Here is a 15,103-nt window from a genome sequence, read left to right on the forward strand (position 1 = left end):
CCCCCGTCACTGACAGACACCCTGTGACTGCCGCTCCCCATTCATTGACAGACCCCCACAGACATCCCGTGACTGCCCTGCCTGCCTCCCCTTCACTGACAGACCCCAGACACCCCAACACTGCCCTGCCCGCCCCCCTTCACTGACAGACACCCTGTGACTGCCGCTCCCCATTCATTGACAGACCCACACAGACATCCCGTGACTGCCCTGCCCGCCCCCCTTCACTGACAGACACCCTGTGACTGCCGCTCCCCATTCTCTGACAGAATCCCACAGACATCCCGTGACTGCCCTGCCTGCCAGTCACCCCCACGTTCACTGACAGACTCCCACATGCAGTGACTGCCCATCAATGACTCCCCCCCCACACCCATTAACTGTCAGACTCCCCCGCACACACCCAATGACTGCTCTGCTGCTCACCATGCATACCCACTGCCCCCATTTGCTGACAGACCATGCAATGCCTGCCCTTCCCACCCACTGCGCACACTCACTGCCTCCCATTCACTGACAGACCACACATACACACACAGTGACTGCGCTGTCTACAAATAGCTACAGCTCATGTGTACATCATGCCCACACCTACTGCCCGCCCCCATTCACTGACAGACCCCACCCGCCACACACATCTCGTGTACACACAGTATGCGCACATCCATTGTCCATCCCCATTCACTGACAGACACACCCAGTGACTGCCCTTCCACTGCTAACACACACATCTGCTGGGCACACACAGCACTTGCAATGTTTGTCATCCTATACAATGGTGCTTAATTGATCAAATTCACTTTTATTGCTAGCCAGGTTCACTTTCTGGTTCTTGACCCGTATGCTGCACTCTCTGCATTGCAATTACTTTGGGGGCGGGGGGGATGTTTAAATTCAAATTCTTCACTGAAATTTTAGAAAATAATATTAAAACATTTCAGTTAATATGAGGATTTAAAAAATCTTTTCCTCCTTACAAAAATCTAAACTTTGGGCATAAACTAGCCAATCGAGATGCTTTAAGACCTGGAAAAGCAGCTAGAACTACTACTCCCAGAATCCCAGCAACTCTCGCAGCATGGCTGGGGTCTCATCTGAATGAGACTGGCAGCAGTAACAGACCTATAGAGAACACGTGAAGGAGGCTGCGTCAACCCAGTGCAATGTTAGCATCTGTGTGACTTTCGTTCATTCAGAGGCGGAGAGACAGAACAGAGCGGTGCTGAAAGTGCAAGATGAGTGCTGTCTTAGTGAAGGTATTTACTGCTACAGGGCCCAGAGACAGAGCAGAATTGGGGCTTTTTCTTTCACTCTGGCTGCACAAAGAGAAGCTCTTACTTCTCCCACAGATAATGCAGCTTCAGCTGGAGGATCTTAAGGTTAATTTAGAAGCATCTGAAGTGCAGACTGTGCTTTTTCAAATAGGGATGTAGCTACCCTCAACCCCACATGTTTTATGGAAGATGGGTTAAAATTGTGGCCCCTTGATCACATGTAAATTAATCCCTGGATTCAGTTTAAACCCCAGTCCTGCAATATCCAACACACAGACAGACCCTATGCCTGTACAGAGCCACATTGACTGCACTTGGGCTTTGCCCAGGTAGAACAACTTGAAGGATCGAGACCTAAGTTAGTATCCGGTGCCTCCACATAGAAGTCTCCAGGAAAGAAATAAACTGCTTAGTATAAGGACAGCTGCAGAACACAGAAAATTTTGTAAGTGATCAGATCCGGTTTCAACATCTAACAAGAGGCATCCCCCCAGATGGCATGTGTGTTTGTGGCGAGGGCAAGGAATTTGGATCAGAGTTTAAATAGCATGTGCAGCAAATGAAATAGAACCATCATAAATTACAATATATGGTATATTTGGTATATTTTCCTCTCCCACAACCTATAGTAGTGGAACCCTCTGCACATTTATTGGGTGGTTAAGAGCGGAGTGATTTTGGGTTATGATCTGATGATAAATTATAATTAACAAAACACAGGTGGAGAGTTTCAGATGGGTTTCTAACCCTTGGGCATACCTCAAAGGACCACTTTTTCCCTCTCTAGTCCTACGTTATCCATTGTTGTCTGGGATGCTGTCTTGAGGCAGATAATGCACACAGGGCTGTTATAATGTTGCGATCGGAATCAACAGATGGCCAGGATGCAAAGAGCCTGGTCGGGCTGATACAGCCTGAGACATATAGGTATCAGTGAGAGCCTGGGAAGAAGTGACACTTGCAGGGAAACAGGGTTACAGGGACATGCTGCCCATGGTGCTCCATGTTGAGCCAAGAAGTTCCCACTGAGCCTTAAGAAGTATTGCTGCATAATTGAACCTGTACGCTGTGTGGGCTGTATGCCCCTATTAAAGATGTAAGCTGCTGCAATATGATCTATTTTAAGCTATGTAGGATGTAGCCTTCAGCTGCACCCAGCTGTCAATGTGGTCCTCAGCTGAGCAAAGTCTGGGGGGGAAGAGTCAGGTTATTAGCCAGTGAAATGAACTCCAAGGTATAAGTGTCACCAGGAACACTCCTTCCACCTGATGCTCTCTAAGCACTTTACAGCCATCAGTGCATTAAGCCTCACAGCCTCCTAGTTAAGTAAGAGTTCTCATCCCCCATTTCACACATAGAGGTTATGTCCCGGATCATGTACTGCATCACCACAAGCAGAGCCAAGCATAGAACACAGGAGTCCTGACTCCGTCAACTGCTCTCTTTTTTATCCATACTACTCCCGACCTCCTCACTAAAGAATGAGATGTGAACAGAAACAACAGTCAATGGTTCTTCTCAGTGAAGGAGTTTAGGACTCTTCATGAGGAGAGAGTAATATGATTGGGACTTTTCAGCTTGGAAAAGAGACGACTAAGGGGGGATATGACAGAGGTCTATAAAATCATGACTAGTGTGGAGAAAGTAAATAAGGAAGAACTAGGGACAAATGAAATTAATGGGCAGCGGATTTAAAATAAGCAAGAGGAAGTATTTCTTCACACAACTCACAGTCAACCTATGGAGCTCTTTGCCAGAGGATGTTGTGAAGGCCAAGACTGTAACAGGATTCAAAAAAGAACTAGATACATTCATGGAGGATAGGTCCATCAATGGCTATTAGTAAGGATGGACAGGGATGATGTCCCTAGCCTCTGTTTGCCAGAAGCTGGGGATGGATCACTTGATGATTACCTGTTTTGTTTATTACCTCTGGGGCACCTAGCATTGGCTACTGTTGGAAGACAGGATACTGGGCTAGATGGACTTTTGGTTTGACCCAGTATGGCCAGTCTAATGTTCTTAGGTTCATGAGTCTTCTTTGGAATCTGATCGCACTTCTGCATACCCAGCATGTGACTGGGAGGACTTACTGCCCTGGATCTTCTCTTCACCACTCCTTCTTGGGCCTTTTCACATCTCTAGAGGGCAGTGTTAACTTGGGCTGGCACTGGCTCAAGTGCCAAAGGGTCCCAAATTGTAAAGTAAATGTGATGCTTTCCCCTCATCCCCAGGAGCTTTGAAACTAAAGAGCAAGGTCATCAGCATGGCACAATTTACATGCATGATACTCAGTTAGCAAATGATCAAGCAGACTGCAGAAATATATATATATAGAGAGAGAGAGCAAGCAGGAAAATGTCTTCCTTGACTGGGAGGTTAGAGCCAGGGAACAGAGAGGGAAAGGGAAGATATTGCCAACTCCAAGCGTTCAAAAATTCTGAGCAAGATCCCAAAGAAAGAAGAACAAAATTAATATATTTTGGATGCTTTTTCTTTGCCTTCTGGTTTTTGATTCCTTAGAGTTTGTGGTTTCCAGTTTTGATCTGCAATCATGAGGGCTAGAAAGTTACTATTTTTAAATGAAAACTGAGATTTTCACATAATCTTATGACTCCAGGAGCTGAGGCTTTGAGGCTTTAAATCACCAAATAGCATGAATGACACAGGAAAATCCCAAGAGCTGGCAACATTGCAGCATTCCTTCCTTCCCTGCCCTCCTACCAACCATTCCTCTGGTGAACTTTGGCTAGGATAATTCAGTCAAACATTTACATTCTGTAAACAGTTTAAATTAATCTAATATTTAGCTGTGAAAATGATTTAGTGCTTAGATACAGGACTGGAACTCAGGACTTCTGGATTTTAGTTCTGGTTCTGCCATTGTCACACGAGTCAATGGACAAATCATTTTCTCTCTCTGATATAGTGTTCCCCTCTGTAAAATGGGGATATCATGACACTGCATTTTTTAGGGGGGGAAGAAGGGGTGGCATGTGAGAGTTAATTTATTAACATTTCTGAAGTGCTTTGGGTCCTCCAAAGGCAGGAGCTAGAGGTTTGTTATTTGTTAATAAGAAATACAAACAAGCCTTGTGTACAGAGGAGGAACCTTTGTTACATGTTACACAGTGTATTCCCAGTTTTACACAAAGACAGTCCCTGCTTGGAGGAGCTGGCATCTTTGTGATAACAGAAACTCTGTTTTTAGAACCTGCTCTCCTTTTATTATCCCACCGAGTTGTATTTCTGTACTGGCAGCTTCCAGCAACCCAAAAGTCTCTATAAATATTTTATCCATCGTGACAAAAGCCAGATATCACAGAGATGGGCTCAATATATCAACCTAAAGAGAATTATAGGTGTGGCTAGTACAGGGTATTCACTCACAACGGAACTGAATCCTGCCAGCTCCTGTTGCTGAAACTTCTGAACACAGGAAGCTATTAAGAATTTGGATTCTGGCACTTTTCTCATTGGCTGTAGGGACCGAGCCTTCCCCCACCCCAGCTGAGTGAAAAGAGAAGGCAGGGTCATGTGGCTTTCACTCTTTGGAGTGAACTGCACACGCAGACCATGGATTCCTCTGGAAAGGTGAGATCCAACGGGTTTAAAGCAGCTGGGGAAGCTTCCTTGGTTCCATAGTTGAACTGGAGATTCAATTCCCTATACTCAGTACTTGCTTGGATGAGTAACTTCTGTTCCACATTGGAAACATGCATGTCGGTGAATGGCTCAAAGGGCTGGCTCATGCCACTGAGGTTTCAAATGGAGCTTCTCATTGTACACAAAAGGGAATTTTACTTTAAAAATCAATGTCATAATAAAGAAGCGCACATCTGAAAGTGACAAAGATGTTTTGAAGGGCCCAAACTCATCTGACTTGTATCCTTGTTGAAATGCACCAAACTTTGTCAAATTTTCAAAGGGGCAGAAGGAAAAATGCTTCCCTCTAGCTGAGAAACTGCTAGCATTACCATCGTGTAATCCACTCTCCTCTCTCTCCCCTCAGCCAGTTCTTTATAGTTATTTCCGAAGTTCCTGCTCCTGGAGAGTGAGAATTGGTAAGATCTGGTGTTTACTTCTTCTTTGCTCTGGCACTGTCAACCCACCACCTTTCTTGAACACTAATTCCCTTCACTAACCAAACTAATCAGTAACCTACTGAGTGAGAGAGAGATCAGCAGACATGCAACTGAAAACACAGTGATGGTTTCCTCCACTTCTCCAGCGGGAGGAGAGAGCAAACACCAGAATCAATTTGCATTTGGCGAAGGGGAAGGCTAGTAGGGGATCAAGAGAATAACCATTTCATGTACCCAGTTGAAACTCCAGTGACCATGGGCAGAGAAGATACTTACTGGGGCTGAAGGAATATTTGTGTTTGTTACAAACTTTTAACCATCTGCCTACCTTTGGTAGTATAAGGGGGGATCTCTGCTGTCTGTTCTTCTCAGCCCTGGACTCTCAGTAGTGGGCTCTGGATGGCTCCCCTGCCCTCAGTAGTTCCTTTTTTATTTTCAGACACTCTCTGGAGCTAGTTAGAGGGACATATTTCCTTCATAAAGCTAATGTAATCCAGATGCCCACATCTCCCACATTCTTTAAAGAGGCCCCATGCTTGTAGGTTCTGTGCTTGCAGTGATACCGCCTCAAAGTGTGTGATCTTATCTGATCCTGCAAGTTAAGCAGGGTGGGGCCTGCTCATCACTTGGATGGGGACAAGTTAAAACAAGGTTTTGCCAGAAGTTACATGGGTGACACAGGGCAATCTCCCTTGGGAGCTACCACTGACCCTTTGCCCCAAGGTGCTGTAATGCAGGGTATAATGGGGGTTATTCAATAGGATGTAAGTACTGATCTCAGCAAAGTACTAGGGGGCACTGCATGACAGAGCCACTATCTTCCATAGGACATCTAAAACAACCATTCTGAAGGGAAAGGGGTTTCTTGTTTTGTTTTTAAATATTCTTTAATTGAGATCGTAAAACTTTATGAGCCCATTTTCCTTGGAACCTAGCTTTCTGGCTCTCTCTGCCTCTCAATCTATATGTTGTGTTCCCTCTAGCACTGGCTCTGAAGGGAATCACCTATGATCAGGAACCAGTGAACCTCCTGAAGGATGGAGGACAGCAGGTAAGAGGGCAACTACAGTCAGCCTCCCCCTAAGCTGGCACACAGGCTAAGCCTAGGCATCACTAGAAATTTGGCAGCCCAGGATTATCAGAGGGCAAAGGAAATGGGATATATGTTGCCTGCTGTAAAAATAGCTGTCCAATAGCTCACTCCAGACTTTTTTCCGTAGCTAACTGTAGCCTCTGACCTCTTCAGCATCCCCAACTCCCTTAAGTATAGGCTGAGATCAAGAAAATGTCCTGAAACTCACATGTATCAGGCCATGGAGTTGTCTCTCCAAGGGAAGGGGCATTAGCACTATTGCTTGGGAGATTTAAAACTAGAACTGGACAGCATGCTAGGGAAGCTCACCATCCTGCCTTAGCCTCCAGGAGGGAGGACGAGAGAGACATATTGCATGAGACCTAATAGTTTCCTTCCCTATCTAATGTCTGTGACTGACATTATCCAGGAGGGTGCAGGGAGGCCCTCTGCCTTCAATCGGCATGGGGAACCAAGCTCATCAAGTGCTGCGATTTCCAAGTACAGTCCTGGGTTGTGGATGGGTGGCACCAGAAAATGGAGGCATTTGTCCCGGAGATGCCTGAACCACACTGTAGGGAGTGACTGCCTGGAGCACAGGTAGCCCTGTAACACCACTGAGGCAGAAATCTGCATATGACAACATGGCCAAGCCAAGAATAAGGGATATTGCAATTGCACTGCTGGGGGGGAATCAGGGATGAATCTTGCCTTGTCACTTGGGTCAATGGATAATGTGGGGGTAATGCAGCTGGAGTGACCCCTAGGCCCCAACAGGAGTGCCTCCTGGTGCCCAAAGGAGAGACATAACGTACCAGGACCATTAGGACTGAAGCAAAGGAAGGAGTCAAGGAGAAAACATAGTGGAGAAGCCTCAGGGTTTCAGCAGTATCAGAGAGAGCAAGACTGCAAATCCGTTTGCAAACAGGGGAATTGGGAGACAGGATAGCACTGGCCCATGCTCCCACCAAACAATTGGATACGGAGAGATAATATACAGAGCTGTGAGACCCTCGAGGCTTTCCCTTTCAGAGAGGAATACTTGGCTCTTCTTGGCTACAGTATAGTAATCCCAGTGTCTTCTCTCCAGTTTTCTACTGAATTCCAGGTAGTAAATCCAATGCAGCAGGTCCCAGCCCTGAAAATCGATGGCATCACCTTGTCTCAGTCGGTGAGTAGCCCAGCCAGCTCTGCCCATTAATCATTTACTGTGTCCTGCTGCCCAGAGGGAGGACTTTGCCCCCACAGAGTGCCTGGTCTCTGGGTTAGAGAGCACAGAGTATCATTCTGTGATGAAGAAAATGGTCCCAGCTGGGAAGCGTATACCAAGCAGCGCCTGCAGGGAGACTGCCATGGGAAGTTGTCTTCCTCTTCAGATGAGAGATTAGTCTGTATCAGGCACAAAGACACCTGATATTAGTGATCACAGCTCAGCTGCTCAGAATCCCACCTTTTACTGGATAATTTGTCTTTCCGTAGCTTCTGCCAGGGAGAGAGATCACTTGTGAGATGAGCCAGGAGGGCTCCAGGTTCCTCAGGGAAGTTTTTCCACATCACAAAAGCACACTATTTGGCATGGCGGTAACCTCTGATCAGAAGAGGCCAGACCTCAGACAGGAAATCTGTCTTTAACTCCTGCTCCTTTGCTATGCAATGGGACTTGCCTCTCCTCCCCCACTCTCCAGTATCTTACCCATGTCTCCTTGCTCATTGCAGCTGGCCATAATTCAGTACTTGGAAGAGACCCGGCCTAACCCCAGGCTGCTGCCTCAAGATCTGAAGAAGAGAGCCCAAGCCCGGATGATTTCGGATCACATTGTTTCTGGCATTCAGCCCCTGCAGGTACTGTCCTGTCACAAACAGGCGGATGGGACTTCCAGATTGGGTTTGCAGCTGTCTGTGGCTCTCAAAGATTGTGACAGTATCATTCTGTTGAAACTGTTCTTGGGAAATAGAGTGGCAGATCTCACACAGACATTGGCATAGGATCGAATCCAGGCTCAGCATGGTTAGCAGCATCTACCTTTTTTGCTGATTGAAAACAGCAAGGCACTTCCTGCAAAGACCACATGCTCTGACCCTGAGAAATGTCCATGGTTCCCCAGGGCTTCTATTCAAGAAGAGCTGAATTTACAAGCAGTGCAGCAGGTTCCAGTTGCAGGGGTTAGTGCCTCTTGGCAGGGGGCAGAGAGAGCTCCAGGCAAAGGAGTGTGATGTTTTGTAAGAAGGGCAATTCTGAGAAAAAACTGGGATGTGTGGGTCTGTGATTCAGAGACTGAAACCTCTAGTGACCCAAAGGGCTGAGTTTGGGACTGGGGATTAGGGACTGACACCGTATAAGGCCAGTTGACCCTGTTTTGTGTATGGCCTGTGGCAAGTTTCAGCCTGCTGGATCAAGCTAATTTGGGGACTCTTTGGCCTCCTCAGAACCTGACTTTCCTGAAACAAGTGGGAGGGGAGAAGAAGCTGGAATGGGCTCAACGCTCTATCACATGTGGTTTTCAAGGTACGTCTGCATTGAATTAATCAGCGCATCCGCAAATAGCACAAAGCACTGGATGAGCAGTCTGTTGGGCAATCTGGTCCAAAGTCCTGCTTTCTACTGTACAGGAACAGAACAATAAGCCATCTAGTCTGGTATCATCTGCTGCCATGCTGGAGCAGACCAAGGCCCATCTGACCCTGAATCTCACATCCGGCAGTGGTTAAATATCTGATGCTCCAGAGGAAGCTCAATGCTGCATCTGGAAGTAGGGAGGAGGGGATTCCTTCCTGACCCCTGTAGCAGTCCGCTCACACCCTGACACATGAGGACTGACAACACTTAACCTTTTATCCCAGCTGTCACAGCAGATGCCTTTTACATTCATATATACCAGGGATCGGCAAGTCCCCTAGCAGGCTGGGCCGGTTTGTTTACCAACCGTGTCCGCAGCTCCCACTGGTTGCGATTTGCCGCTCCAGTCCAATGTGGGCTGCGGGAAGCGGCGGCCAGCACATCCCTTGGCCTGCGCCACTTCCCACAGCCCCCATTGGCCTGCAGCTGCGAACCGCGGCCAGTGGGAGCTGCGATCGGACGAACCTGCAGATGTGGCCGGTAAAAAGGCCCAGCCCGCCACGGGGCTTACCCTGGCAGGCCGCGTGCCAAAGGTTGCCGATCCCTGATATAAACTGTACAACCCTTTACTTTAAATGGTACTAAGCTTGTTGCCTCAATATCCATGGCAGAGTGTCTCACGGGTTAATTCTAGTAGGCATAAAATACCATTTCTATTTCCTCTTCAATAGGTTGCCTTTAATTTCACTGTGGGCCTCCTTGTCCCACTACCCTGGGATAGGGCTATAAGAGTCTGACTGGCCCTCCCTGCTTCACTCAGTTTATACCCCTGTATCTTGAACCTTCCTGTTCTTCTTCTTTCCAGTTCTGCTCTTTAGTCTCTTTGTGTGGGGAAGCCCCTCTCCCTGCCACTAACAGCGGAGGCAAGGGGCAGAGGGGAAGAATAGGAAGCCTATTTTGTCCTTTTGAAACCATCTTGGGTCCAAAATGGCTGAGTCCCAAAGCACCCTCCTTCCTCAGCTCCACTGAGAGTCTCCTTCCCTGTAAGTGCTGCCCTGGGTTGCTTTCTTCTAGCCCAGCTCAGGGTACTTTGGTGCACAACACTCAATCCAAAAGGCTGCTGGCAATTTAACTCTTCACCATACCCCTTTAAGCTGCTGAAAATGGGAGTTGCTGATTCCTGACCAGTGCACTGTCTCTTTCTGCAGCTCTGGAGCAGATCCTGCAGCACACAGCTGGGCGCTATTGCATTGGGGATGAGGTAAGGAGATCAGACAGAGCACAGCTTGCAGAAGGCACAGACAGCTTAGCATTTATCTGGGACTGGGTTAAAATATCTCCCACACAGTGGTGGAGGTCAAAGGCTTTGGGCATAGAGGCTGTGGAGTCACAGCACAACCGCACCCTGTGCTTGAGGTATATGCAGACAGAGCATTCCCTAGGCCTCATCATAGAAAGCAGGGCTGCGTGCATCCTACTCAACCCATTGCCTGCTTTCCTTCCCTAGCTCCTCCTCCTTTGGGGAGTAGCCATGTCATTGCATTTCACACAGGAGGAGGACAGCTCTCCATTTCCCAGCTCTGTGGGGATGGCAAAAAGCCATGGGCTATAAGAGACATTTGCTTGGCCCTATCCGTATGCTACCTATATGATTAGATAAAATAATGGGAATTGGCTGGAGATTAGGGAATAGGATACAGAGTCTTTCATCTCATGGACCTTGGATCCAAACTAGCTTATCAATAGAAACACAGGTTTCAGAGTAGCAGCCGTGTTAGTCTGTATTCGCAAAAAGAAAAGGAGTACTTGTGGCACCTTAGAGACTAACAAATTTATTTGAGCATAAGCTTTCGTGAGCTACAGCTCACTTCATCGGATGCATTCAGTGGAAAATGCAGCTGTTTTCATTTATCAGCAGGTTAATGGCCCCCTGCGTGAAATGACTTGGTGACACCTCAGTCCTGTCACTGGTGGGAGGGCATCTGCAGCACAAACCAGCCAACTCGGTGGCCATCTTGCTAAAGTCTAAGGACTAAAACCCACACCTGGTCCAAGCAGTGGCTGTGGTGATGTCCATTGACACAGGGCTCAATCTCCAGCCCTGCCACGTCAGCACCAAGTTATCACTAACATTTTAAAGAAAACCAAACAGCTCATTTTGCTACCATTTCCAGCCAGAGCAGAAAGTATGAGAGACTTCAGGTGGCTGCCCTATCCCTTAGCTTAACGCCCTAGTCCTGCAGTTGCTTCACCCCACTAACCCATGGGAGAAAGCTTGGTTTGGTAGCTAAGGCACTGGACTGGGACCTGATAAGTCTTCAGCTACGTTAAGGGCATAATAAAGAAGCTGTTCTTAATGTCCACTGAAGGTAGGATGAGAAGTAATGGGCTTAAACTGCAGCAGGGGAGATTTAGGTTAGATATAAGGGGAAATTTCGAACTTTAAGGGTAGTAGCTCTGGACTAGGCTTCCAAGGGAGGCTGGGAATCCCCATTACTGGAGTTTTTAAGAATAGGCTAGACAAACACCCGTTATGGATAGTTAAGTTTACTTGTTCCTGCTTCAGTACAGGGGGATGGACTTGATGACCCCCTCAACTCCCTTCTAGTCCTATATTCTATGAAGAAATCTGGGTAAATTCCTTGTTCTGCCACAGTGTCATTAAATGACCCTGGGCAAATCACTACTCTCTCTATGCCTCAGTTCTCCATCTCTAAAATGGAAATAGTAGTACTTCCCCCTTCCCCCCCATCTGTCCTATTTAGGTTATAAGCTCTGTAGTGCAGGGACTGTCTGTTAAACCATGTGTGTACACATACAGCCAAGCACAATGGGTCCTTGGTCTTGGTTGGTTCCTCTTGGAGCTATTGCAATGCAAATAAGTGAGGTTCACTTATCACGCATCCAACTCTCCGTCCCCAACTGGCTGTCTCCTTCCTCTTGGGAGGGGCACCTGGATTTGTTTGCTCAGTGGCAGAGTTGCCCTAGGAATCTCATGGTGCAGGGCTGAACTAATGAATTGGTCCAATGGTGCATAACCATGCAGCTCTCCTGGGGCCAATGGTAAGCAGCTGCAAGTGATTCCCAGGGTTCCATTCTGCATTGTTCCCACGCCCAGCAACTGAGCCAACTTGCAGAGAGAGAGACCTTCTGTGCAGTCCCGGAGCTCCCAATTCGACCCTTTCATGCTGCATGGAAGCTGGTAAAAGAATAACTGCCCTCCCTCCAATGTGGAAGGAGCAAACAAGCTTAGTTTCAACATGGCAACACCTATCCCAGTAGAAAGTGGATTGAGAGCCTACAAGCCCCCAAAAGGCATCAGAAAGTAACAGTTTATGGTCACTATTGTTCCAGGCAGCCCTGGGGCAGCTGCCCTAGAGGTGAAAAGCTTTGTATCCCACCCCCGAGCCAGTCAGGCCCCTCCTCTTTCATTTTGTGTAACGCCTGGTGCCAGTGGAAAGTAAACACTGAACATAAATATGTATTTTCATCTGTCAGTGGGTCATCTCTCCTGCACTGGCATGGATTGGGCTTGGGGTAGCTGTAGTTTGCAATTGAAACAACCACCCACTGTTGATTCCAGGCCCTGAAAGGAGCTGGACTGGGAGGCAGCCTCCTGCTCTTCATAGGGCCCACTCTAGCATCAGAACTGTACAGAACAGGGTGAGAGCTGAGAAGGGCCTTTTGGGAAAAAAACAGGCCTGCCAATCTGTAGCTCCAGCCAGTGCACTAAAGGGCAGTAGGGTGAGTTTTGAATTGCTTTGACCAGTTTTCTTTGCTCCATTGCAGGTTTCCATAGCTGACTTGTGCTTGGTCCCTCAGGTTTACAATGCTGAGAGGTAAATGAGGGCTGGTTAGCTCCATTAGATCCCATTTCTTGCACCAGAGGCCTAGTTGATGGCCAAGCCTGACCTCTCTCCTGCTAATGCTCAGGCCAATTGGGATAGCACTCCCCACCCCCCAGCTTACATCGCCATCAGGGTATTCGTCTCTCACCATGATTTTTTTCATTTCCTAAACCCTGTATCTTTTGAGGGCTCACAAAATGAGGAGTTGGGATTTCTTCCCTAAGGCCCCAAGGGCAAGACTAAGCTCATGTGGGGGCAGCTGTCAGACAGGCCAGATTCTATGTCCCCACTTATGCAGAAAGCATAGGAAACACAGCCTCTTAGGGCTAGTAGAAGCCCTTATTGAAAGGACCTCTTGCAGCCAGAACTGCAGCGTTGTACACTCTAGGAGAGAGAAGATACTTGGATACCATAATGACTGGCAACCTTATTTTAAAAAAAAAAAAAAAGGGGGGGGGAGAGGCTTGTAAGACCAGTGGGGGCATGCACTCTCGGAAAAAAAAGGTATGTTTCTTGCCACATGCTAACCAACACAATGTAACACATGGAGGTAAAATCTTAGTGAAGACAAGGCTGCTTTCACACATTAGCAGGCCAAGGTAGATCCTAGTGGTGAGCTTAGCTAAACACACGATCAGAACAACATTTCTTTTTTCCTGGTGCAGACTAGGCCCCCACTCTGCCAGCTGATTCTCCCCTGTGATTTTTTGGAGCTGTGTGCTGATCATGTGCCCTGGGTCCATGGAGCAGGGATTCTGTAGAACTCCCCCTTAGTGCTTGCTGCTGCATGTCTAGCTTGGAATATCTGAACTGACATCTCTCTTTCCTTTGTAGATTTAAAGGAACTGGCTTCCATACCCCTACGATAACCAGAATCAATAAAGCCCTTCTGGAGCTAGAGGCATTCCAAGTGAGCCACCCATGCCGGCAGCCCGATACCCCCGCAGAGCTGCAAGCCTAAGGCCTTCCTCCAAGCAGGCTCTGTTTCTCTCTAGAGCATGAGGGCAGGGATGGCAGAGAAATGGATCACACCCTGCCGGAACAGGAAAGCCACACTCAAGTGCCCAGCAGGCACCCATAGCATGGATGCATCCTTACCAGCTGCAAAGGAGAAAGAGAGCGAGTGCCACTGACCCTTTACTCTGAAAGTAGCTGTGGGTGGCCCATTGCAGACCTGAGTATGGTAGGGAAAGGTGATGCTTACCCCAATCAATGTTTAACTACCTTCAATCTCACCCCGCAGCAGATTAAAGGAGGAACATCAATAGCTATCTTGAGCCCTGCATTTGTGTGGCTTTGCGCCCAGGAATAGGCTTGCTGAAGATATCTTAGCTCTTTTATTGTGGAGGGTGAGGGTAATACCCTTTTACAGGAAATGTTCATAGCAAGATTGAGTTGTACCTATGGGACAAGGCCAGCTTGAGGATGCCTTATTTTCACCAGCCATGAAGAATATCAAAGAACCACTCAGCGCACAGAGTAAAACTAGGCCATTAATACACTAGGCCTGATTATCCTAGCACCACACCACAATTACAGTAACCCCACTGACTTCCGTAAATACCATTTACATGGGTGTAAGTGCAAGGAAGATCAGGCCCGCCCTCTCGTCCTGCAAACATAATGAGAGCTAGACCCAAACCCTGAGTCTCTCTGCTCTTGTAGCTATCAGTTGTTCCCTACACTACACCATGCCTGCCATGCCAGCATGAAGGAGATTAGTTGTCCCAGGCTTCTGGGGATCTATACGTCTTCCCTTCACCAAGCGGTAACCTGGGAGAACTAGTCTCCCTCACTGCTGGCATAGCAGCCAGCTCCCCCCTTGGCCAAAGATGACAATGTTCTCTTCCCCATCCCCAGATGGCATGCCACTTACAGCCAGACATCACACAGCAGACGACGCTTTTCAGCCACTTGTAGAAAGCCAGTCACTCACTTTATAGCAATACTGTCCCCCTTCCTTCTCAAGGGAAGATTGCTGGGTGGTGAATTCTCATTCATTCCAAGCCAGAAGAACCCCATTCCTGGATGGCAGAGAGGAACTGCCAAGTTGCAGCTGAGATTGAGCCAGCTTTGGTGGGTGACTCACATCCCCACCTTACAACCCTCTCTTCAGAGGATGCAGCAACCCCCACTCCTCACCCAGCTAAGAGTGAATATATGAGGTCACCTTCATTTCTACACCAATAGCCATCTGCCCAACAGAAGCTAGGATTTGGGGCAGAGAAGTGATATACAGCAAGAGAGGAAAGCAAGAGACTAGTTCT

General features: G+C 47.7%; 1 protein-coding gene across 2 annotated transcripts; it reads left to right on the top strand.

The window, feature by feature from the left end:
* The first annotated feature begins 263 nt into the window (after positions 1-263).
* On the top strand, positions 264-15,090 carry GSTZ1 (glutathione S-transferase zeta 1). Of its 2 annotated transcripts, none has more exons than XM_038407768.2 (9): positions 264-1,256; positions 5,287-5,338; positions 6,343-6,410; positions 7,522-7,602; positions 8,148-8,273; positions 8,859-8,937; positions 10,197-10,249; positions 12,778-12,827; positions 13,671-15,027. In XM_038407768.2, the coding sequence occupies exons 1-9, from the start codon at positions 1,236-1,238 to the stop codon at positions 13,795-13,797; spliced, it is 657 nt and encodes a 218-aa protein (XP_038263696.1). In that variant the 5' UTR covers positions 264-1,235; the 3' UTR covers positions 13,798-15,027. The 2 variants fall into 2 exon arrangements, with proteins under 2 accessions (XP_038263696.1, XP_043372184.1); XM_043516249.1 differs by lacking the exon at positions 264-1,256 and adding an exon at positions 4,721-4,868 and having other exon boundaries at positions 13,671-15,090.
* Positions 15,091-15,103: the final 13 nt, after the last annotated feature.

Source organism: Dermochelys coriacea, chromosome 6 (genome assembly GCF_009764565.3).
Source record: "Dermochelys coriacea isolate rDerCor1 chromosome 6, rDerCor1.pri.v4, whole genome shotgun sequence".
NCBI lineage: Eukaryota > Metazoa > Chordata > Testudines > Dermochelyidae > Dermochelys > Dermochelys coriacea.

What these genes read in the sequence shown, in the direction of transcription:
- GSTZ1 (XM_038407768.2), top strand. Translation starts at nt 1,236, where the DNA reads ATGAGTGCTGTCTTAGTGAAG. An exon ending in TGAGTGCTGTCTTAGTGAAG is followed by an intron (nt 1,257 to 5,286) that starts GTATTTACTGCT and finishes CTCTCCCCTCAG; the next exon opens with CCAGTTCTTTATAGTTATTT. An exon ending in TGAAGGATGGAGGACAGCAG is followed by an intron (nt 6,411 to 7,521) that starts GTAAGAGGGCAA and finishes TCTTCTCTCCAG; the next exon opens with TTTTCTACTGAATTCCAGGT.